At 44.4% G+C, this 9,437-nt stretch overlaps 1 protein-coding gene across 1 annotated transcript in view; it reads left to right on the top strand.

Annotated features, from left to right (window-relative positions):
* The window catches only part of LOC106818114 (cytosolic 10-formyltetrahydrofolate dehydrogenase-like), a 27,848-nt gene that overhangs the window by 1,381 nt on the left and 17,030 nt on the right, over positions 1-9,437 (top strand). The window contains exons 2-4 of the mRNA XM_014822835.1: positions 3,794-3,935; positions 4,271-4,505; positions 9,217-9,247. Coding sequence (XP_014678321.1) covers positions 3,794-3,935; positions 4,271-4,505; positions 9,217-9,247 — 408 coding nt within the window. The remainder of the gene's footprint in view (positions 1-3,793; positions 3,936-4,270; positions 4,506-9,216; positions 9,248-9,437) is intronic.

Here is a 9,437-nt window from a genome sequence, read left to right as displayed (position 1 = left end):
GTACTGATAGTATATACAATTTTGTAAATAATGTTTTATTAGTTATCATACTCATAATATATATTTTAGATACTTTAGTCAAAACATCAGCTTTAGCTACATTCTTCTTTGAAATTTACAAATTGACCTTTTAAAATGATCAGAATTGGTTGCTTTCAACAATGCAGGAAATGCCATTTCCAGGCTCTACAATTCAATATTTTTCTGGGGGAGTACCCCCAGACCCCCCCGCATCGGCTACATATTTCTGCAGTGGCACTTTTTGGGAGGCCATTACGGCCCTGCTATAGGCACAGGTCCTTAATTGGAGGCTCAAGTTTCAAGAAGAGTAAAAGAGCGAAGCGGCCTTTGGTAATAGAGTGAAGCGGCTTCACTCTTGTACCACTCTTTCGCTCTTTCACTGTTTTACCTCTTAAGCCCGCTTCACTCTTTTACCACAGGCCGCTTCACTCTTTTACTCTTCTTGAACCTTGAGCCTCCAATTCAGGGCCTGTGTTATAGGCAACCCTAGTAATTTATTACAAATTACAATTATATATAGTACCAGTAGTTTAGGGAGGTCTACCAATTTCCTTCTTTATTAACTTAAAATTAATATTAACAATTAATATTATACATTAATTAATATTAATATTTTTGTTAATTATGGAACTGTGGAATAGTTAATTGACTGAGCCTAGGCAAGAAAGTGACATAAGTTAGAAAGTTTGAGAGAACTGAGTTGGAAGAAGCTTTAGGGGAGGGAAAGAAAGAGGGGAAGAATAGTGGGAGGAAGAAGCAGGAGGAGGCACCATGCACATAGAGACGAATATAGTAGGGGGGGGGTATATAAGGAACTTGATAAGGTTGGGTATAGTAATAGTATACGCGTACAGGGTAGAGCTGGTGTAGCTACCCACGTAGACACGCAGAGATTATAGTTTCGCGTGCTCAATTTTAAGCTGATATAGTGTTCTCGTGTTCATGTCCCAAACCTCATGGTCACTGCCATTTACCTGTTTCAGTAAAGTCATGTAAGTGCATCCCCTACAACACCCACCCATTATTTCACAATACAAACACGAACGTATGACGTATTCGTCTTGTAGTTGTAGGGTATACTGTACCGGTAAAAACCTCTTGGAATCCCATGAGGTCGGTATAATGATGTATGCGCCAGGTGAGCATGCTAGATATATATACGTGGTAATACGTAACTGTGTTAGCTTATATATATGGGTTGAGGTCGTACCGGTGTAATTTGGCTGACGTTTTATGCCCTTGAGCAAGGTGACTTAATTGAATTTTTCTCATGCTTCAGTCGGCACTAGCTTTAGAATTGGTGTGGATATAGTTGGGCTCGTGGACATGTTCCTGACTTAATTGAGCTTGGCCTGGTTCAAATCCAGGCGAGTAACTTCTCCTGGAATGCCCCTGGGGAAGGCACTGTAGCTCTTGCTGTCTCATACCTAGGAGTGACATAGCTCTGGAACTATGGCCCTTCGCTCTGCCACCTGTGGCTGATCACCTGTCACCTGTAGCTAGTTTTAGAGCTAGGAGTGACAATACTGTGAATATACCATCTCCATGAAATAGAGGTGTGCACTTTTTAACGCAGGGGTGAAAATGGCGGTGAGAATAAGGGTGGTAGAAGAGCATGTATAAGAGCAGGAAGGTATATATTGAGATGTGGGATGGATGCCTTATGTCTCTGTGGTATTTGCGCGCTCCATATCTCCCTCTGCCTCTGAGCCATCCTTCATTTTCTGCATTCTCTGTTTTTGCCTTGAGGTTTATTCTGTTCCTCAGGCATCATATCCGGCCGGCTACCACCACTATACTTTTGTCTCGCCCCTCCTCAGTCGGTAGAGTTATGTATAGCTATATTAGGGTTCTATGTGTGCGTGTACGTGTGTGTAAAACTGTGTATGGTAGATGCTGCATGATGGATAGGGGTGTAACCGTGTAACGATACATTTTGTTTCGGTTGGGTTCGGTTTTCGATTTTTGCTCTTCGGTTCGATTCATTCGGTTCGGTTATTTTCAGTAGTAAAAAATAAAAAATGCTGAGAAGATGGGGAAATTTGCCCTCCATTTTGAATAATAATAATAATACCTATCATAATAATATGCTGTAATAGAGCTGTTTGCTCGCCGTGTGCGCCCCCCCCTAACTGAGGGTGGGGTGAATGTATTTCCCGGAACTGAACCGAGAACCGAAACGGAAAAACGAATGTGAGTGGTCTTGGGAAGGGGGGGGGGGGTGTAGCTGGTGTATCAAGGTTCTCGTGATACACAAGGCCTTGCTAGTGTCATTAACTAATTAAAAAATAATTAAAATTCATTAATCAAAAACTATTTGTCATTCTCATGAAATATTTAATAATTAGTAATTAAAAAATAACGAGCTTCTCGTCGATTATTTTACGTTTATCTCGATAGAGGGAGGCAGTGCAGCTGGTGTCGGAAGGGCGGGCACCTAAGATCGTACAGAAGGCGACCGGCAGCTCGTACGATCCCATGCTGAACAAGAAAGCGCTGGCAGAGGTGAGACGTGCGTTCACGAGTGAACGATCGTGCATGATCGCTGTTCATCGTTCACGAGTGAACGATCGTGCATGATCGCTGTTCATCGTTCTGCTGATCGGGTTTTTCGTCGTCATGATGTTCGTTATACTGTTCATCCTGTTGTTTGTCATCGTCGTACTTTTCGTCATGTTGTCCATCATGATCATACTGTTCATGGTGTTGTTCATCATCATCGTGATGTTCATTATGTTCATCATTGTTCATCGTGCTGTTGTTCCTGTTGTTCATCCTGTTGTTCGTCATCATCGTACTTTTCGTCATGTTGTCTATCATGATCATACTTTTCGTCATGTTGTTCATCATCATCGTGATGTTCACCATGTTCATCATTGTTCATATTGTTGTTGTTCCTGTTGTTTATCGAGTTGTTCATCATGATCATACTGTTCATGGTGTTGTTCATCCCATTGTTCATTCTGTTGTTCGTCATCATCGTACTTTTCGTCATGTTGTCCATCATGATCATACTGTTCATGGTGTTGTTCATCATCATCGTATTGTTCATCGTGTTGTTGTTGTTCCTGTTGTTCATCGTGTTGTTCATCATCCTCATACTGTTCATCGTGATGTTCATCCCATTGTTCATCATGTTGTTTAGATCAAGTCGTGGGACCGGCCGACGCAGGAGCTGCACAACTACATCCGCGGCATGGACCACAGCCCCGGCGCGTGGGCCGCCATCGACGGCCACGGCCCCGTCACCTTCTACGGTTCGTCGATGTGGCGGCGCCCCCTGCCGATGAGAGGCGTCGACGTCGCCGTCGCGGGGATGTCGCGACCCGCGCTCGTGCACGCCGAGGGAATGCTGCTGTTCGGCAACGACGGGAAGGCGGTGAGTGGCGCCCCCTCGTGGCGGCGACAGAGCGGCGACGCGAGAGAGGGAGGGTGTGCGACGCTCGTGTGAGTTGTGAAGTGTGCTAGGCTAGCGCTGTCGTGGTTGCGTCGATTTTATCTGTGTTGAAGCGAAGATTACTTGTGTGTGTGTGTGTGCGTGCGTGCGTGTGTGTGTGTGCGTGTGTGCGCATGCGTGCGTGTGGATGTGTGTGTGTGTGTGTGATCAGGCATGAATAAAAACACATTTTTTATTCACTTAATTCTGATATTATTTAATTTATTATTATCATTACTATTATCATCATCATCATCATCATCATCATCATCATCATCATCATCATCATCATCATCATCATCATCATTCTGACGTCCCGTTGTTTAATCGCCGCAGAGTCTGCGTGACAAGCTGAGGGTCGCGATCATTGGTCAGAGTCAGTTTGCCGTCGAGGTCTACCGGGGGCTGCTGAAGGACGGACACAAGGTCGTCGGAGTCTTCACCGTGCCCGACGTCCAAGGTCGCCCCGACCCTCTAGGTGCGTACGTGTCCCGCCAGATGGCGCCACTCGCAGAGCGAGCGAAATTTGATTGAAAGTATTTGACTTTTAAGGTGTGTGCGCGCGTGCGTGCGTGCGTGCGTGCGTGCGTGCATGTGTCCATGGATAGCACGTGCTCTAAAGTGGGAATTTCAAATTCTGTACATGCAGGGTGCTACAAAAAAAAGTTTTCCCACTTGCCCTGTCGGGGAAGTGGGTTATGAAACTGGTTGCCCAGAGGCAAAAATCACTTGCCCGAAAAACAAAGAAATACAAGGTAATAGTCGCTACCGCGATCGCTCAAAAGTCCTGCTCTCTTGTTTTTTCCGCCGCAGCGAGCGAGGCGGAGAAGGACGACATCAAGGTGTTCAAGTTCAAGCGATGGCGGCAGAAGGGGGCGCCGCTGGCGGAGGTTCTCGATCAGTATCGATCGGTCGAGGCCGACCTCAACGTGATGCCCTACACGAGTCAGTTCATCCCGATGGAGGTGATCGACGCTCCGAAGCACCGCTCGATCGTCTACCACCCGTCGATCCTTCCCGTGCACAAGGGCGCGTCCGCGATCAACTGGTGAGAAGGGGGGTGGCAGTCGCTAGGGGGCGCCACTGCGGCTGGGCGATGATTGACGTTGTCGCCGCGGCGAGCGGTCTTTGCTGATTGGTCGAACCTGTCGTTGCGTAGTCTGCTGCCTTGTCCTGTCGCTTGTAGGGCGGCGGTCTGGCCGTACAAACGCTGAAAACCTTCCCATTAAATAAGTTCATTTAGTTGGTAGACTAATAGATCTAACTGGGTTCATTGTTACTCAACCGTTCGCCTCTGCCAGGAGGCTTTCTCAAAGCTAACTGATGATTTTCAGTTTTGACCACCTGATGGTGTGGTGGTCAATAGCTTAGTCCACACGTGACTGCATACCTCCTCGATTGGGATAATTCGATGATCATCGATCGCGAGCCAATCAAAATCAGGCGATGGATTAAGGAGGCCACCTGGATCCGCAAGACCCCGAACATCAACCGTGACGAGGGGGGATACAGACTCAGTCACGTGTGGACCAAGCTGCTGACCACCACACCATCTGGTGGTCAAAACTGATAATCATCAGTTAGCTTTGAGAAAGCCTGGCAGGAGGCGAAACGTCAGCTGTACGTTTTCAATCTTCACGGGAGCTGAAAACCTTGTCCTGGTTTTAGTCGAAATTTTCTCGTTTGTTGATGTAGTTACATTACCCTAGTATTTTAGTCGTCTGTTCTTCTGTAAGCTACGTACCCTAGTTGCTTATTCGACAGAGTAATACCAACTACTTGCTTCTACCGTGTTGCTATGATGAGCGAAGAAGTTTACGAATCGTTATCTGATTAGCAATTTAGCGGTGCATTTCTGGGCTTTGGAATCTATCGCTTTTCAAAGCTTTTGGATCTTTTAAGCATCATTGGGTTTCTTTGATCTACGTATATATGTAGATGTACGAACATATCTATACAGCTGCACATTGTATGGATACGAATATACATTTATATCATGCATTTTATTGAGAGCGAATAATACCTTGTAGCTATAAGTATTATTATTTCTTGATTTTATATGCGTAACATTATATGCGTAACTATGCCTTATATACTATTATACAATATATAACACTGTAAAATATTTTCATGATTCAATCAGAAGTGAATACATAAAAACGTTTGCTTTTATTCACTCCCTATTGAATAAATAGAAGTGAATATTCTTTCTTGTTGGGAACGCGCAGTCAAATGGGAGGAACTAGAGTTTATTTTGTCATAAGGTAGTGTGATTATGCATGACACGAAGTATTTGCTAGTCTAGTACTGGAGAAATTAGCGTTTAGATGCGCATTGTGCGGCTTTAAGGGCAGCAAGCAGCAGTTTTGATGCCTACAATGGTCAGGGTCAGTTTGCTGCCTGCTCTCAACGTCAACAGCAAATACTTGCTGCCAAGAAATAAACCAAATAAACTTAATAAACCATGTAGTTAAAGCACCAAAGGTTCTGTCTGGGTGAGTAAATTCGCTGGCTGCCTTTTTCTCTCGCAGAAAGTAGTTGCTGCCTGCATGGTAGAAAAGTCCATTTCTAACCCTATATATGGTTATGTGTACACCATGGGTGGATAATGGCAAAATTTGTCGTTATTCACCCGTGATATATATACACTGTGTGCGTCTGTGTCCATGTGTGTGGCCATGTAGTTTCCTATTACCATTTTAAATGGTTATACATGCCTTTTACATGCCTGCTTGTTCCATCTGTAAGCAGGCTGATCTGTGTATACAGATGTTGTAACATAACCCTGCATGTAAGGTGTGACATTGACACGCGTGTCTGTGCAGGCTTACACACATCTCCTTGAAGCTAGGTCCCCCTCCCCCCATACACCAACTGCTAGATTTCCACGTATGTGTCGAGATAAATGGTTTTGTCAGCAACCAGTTCAGGCTAGTTGTGGGCGGACGGGGGGAACTGCAAACTCAGCCCTTAATCTGTCACTGTTATCGCTAGCAATAGCTCATGATAAGAACGGCTGATGTGCATTACAATCTTATACCCACGGGTGCTTAGTTGACATCCTCGTTCAGGGGCGTAGCCAGCCTTTCCAAGATTTCCTTCCAAGAGGGGGGATTCCAAACCTACTATATACTAGTATTACTTCGTTAAAATTTTCGTTCCATGCTTTTATGTATACATATACCGTATCAGATATGTGCTATTTTGATACATCCCAGGGGGGATTCCGGAATGCCTGGAATCACCCCTGTCATTCCAACTACTACTACTACTCAGATATTTCCTCTCCTTCTACACACGTGCTGGGATATTGGGATACGACCCAATGGAAACTATTATGCAATGTAGATGTAATCAGGAGTGTATCAAAAGGAGTGAGACAGACTGAAACCGGCAAAATTCAACATTTAGTAGCCTTAGTCTACCTATGATTTATTGTGTTTACCTCGATAAACTTGAGCTCAAGTCTTGCCTTAATCATTAAACTTTATCCGTGTCTATAATCGTTGGTCTCACAAAAATGACAAATCGGGAGATATCGGTCCAAACGTACAATGTGGTTTTAGAAAGTTATATCGTGAAATCAACAACTGTGAACCGAAACATAAGGGCAATGCTTTTGAAAGCCCTCTATCGCTTAGCAATGCAAACATAGCAAAGAACTAGCGAGGTTTGCTAGGGATTGACATAATATTAGATAATATTATGTAAGAATAATATATGGAAAGTGTAATATTAAAGTAAATTAATTATAATGGAAAATAACATAGGTAATGTAAGGTAATCAGGTGAAATACGTTAGAGCATGCAGGGACTATCAGCCGCTAATAAGCTTGCTATCATTCTACTAGTATATGTGCATATTATAATAGTAATATATATTATATAATCTATACAATACATCACCACTATATCTATACGATACATATATATGTATATACACATATATATACATACAATACATACATACATAAATATATACATAATTATATATCTATTATTGGTATATTATATGTATGCAGAGATGCACACATATTTTGAAGCAATATGTGTTTCTGGCAACAATTCGTTGTTTGAGGTCACGTAGTGACCCGAGTTTGCTAGGGGGCGTCCGGCATGCCCGGAAAATTGTTTGATTCTAGATGCAATGTCCTTGCATTCTGAGAGATCAAAAATGACAATAAATTGGACAAAAAATGACTAATAATGACAATCACAAAAATGCCCCGATCACAGTCAAATTCATTAGTTTGATACAAAACTGCTCGTAGTGCGCTGCCATAGAGGATAAGAATTCGTATAACAATACGGATAAATCGTAGTGGTTTTGCGCATCTCTGTGTATAGTATACCTTCCTCAGACATACCAACAACGTAATATATAACTGCAATGCGCTAATCTTCGCATTCAAACAAATAAATCGACGCAACCACGACAGCGACTAGCTAGCACACTTCACAACTCCCACCGGAGCCGTCGCAACACCTCCTCTCTCTCCAGCCGCCGCTCTGTCGCCGCCACAAGGGCGCCACTCACCGCTTCCCGTCCGTTGCCGAACAGCAGCATTCCTCGGCGTGCACGAGCGACGGCGTTCGCCGGACATTCCGCCGACGGCGACGTCGACGCCTCCTCATCGGCAAGGGCGCCGCACATCGACAACCGTAGAGTGACGGGCGCCGGCCGTCGATTGGGCGCCCAGGCGCCGGGGCTTTGCGTCCATGCCGCCGGAGTCAGTTTGATGCAGCTCCTGCGGCGGCGGTCCCACGGATTGATCTGAACAACAGGCATGACAAACAACAGCTGATGCAGACATCCCGAGATGAAACAAATGATGATGAAACAGGATGAACAACGGATGAGAACAACAGCATTGATGATAGAACATTTGATGCAACATGCGAATGAATCATCATGATGACAGAGTGATGAACGTCACGGGATTAACAGTATGACGAATGATGGAACAACCGATGAACAACAGGAAACAAAACCACAACTATGAAAAACAATGAGGAAACATGGTGAAACATCACGGTGAGATAGAACAAACACGATTGACAATCAGGAACAACAAACAAACACGAGGACACAAATACATGAGAACTAATCCAACATCACGATACTGATGATGAACAACACCGATGAACAGTTGACTCATGAGTGAACAACATGACGAAGAGAGAACGCGATGACGAACAAACAGGATGAACAGTATAACGAGAACATTCGATGACCGACGAAAACCCGATCAGCAGTAACGATGAACAGCGAATCATGGCGCGACTTCGCCTCACTCGTGAACGCACGTCTCACCTCTGCCAGCCCGCTTCTTGTTCAGCATGGCGATGTACGAAGCTGGCCGGTCGCCTGTCGTACCGATCTTAGAGCCGCGCCGTCCTTCCGGACACAGCTGCACTGCTCCCTCCTACCGAGCAGAGAAACGCTAAATATCGGACAAGAAGCTCCGTTATGTTTTAATTACTAATTATTAAATTTGTTCATGCCAGAATGACACATTAGTTTTAATCAATTTAATTTTAATTATTTTTTAATCTAGTTAATGACACTAGCAAGGGCCTTGTGTATCACGAGAACGATTGCATAACCAGCTAACCCCCCCTACAGCCGCTCCAGTTCGTAGGAACGTAGGTACACTGTGATATTATAGCTGATAAGATTTTATTGTAATTACATCGTTTCCCTTTTGCCATTTTCAATTGGGCGAGTGAGCATGTAGCATCTATGCACAACTGCGCAGTGCGTCGCACATCTCTTTCATATCCCTGGGGGTAGGTGGCGGCATTCGTCTTCGACGCTCACGCAGGGAGAGGCCTCCATTCATTAGTAGGTGTAAGATTAACTGCAATCAAAGCTTGTATCGCGCTACTCCTTCGGTTCGGTTTCGCGTTGTTTTCTCGGTTCGGTTACTGTTCAGTTCCCGGGAAACATTATACCACCCTAAGTAACACAGGGGCCGTA

The sequence above is a fragment of the Priapulus caudatus genome, unplaced genomic scaffold, assembly GCF_000485595.1.
Source record: "Priapulus caudatus unplaced genomic scaffold, Priapulus_caudatus-5.0.1 Scaffold2033, whole genome shotgun sequence".
In the NCBI taxonomy this organism is placed as follows: Eukaryota; Metazoa; Priapulida; class Priapulimorpha; order Priapulimorphida; family Priapulidae; genus Priapulus; species Priapulus caudatus.
The sequence above is the reverse complement of the archived record's forward strand: the minus strand, read 5'-3'. Positions and strand labels throughout refer to the sequence as shown.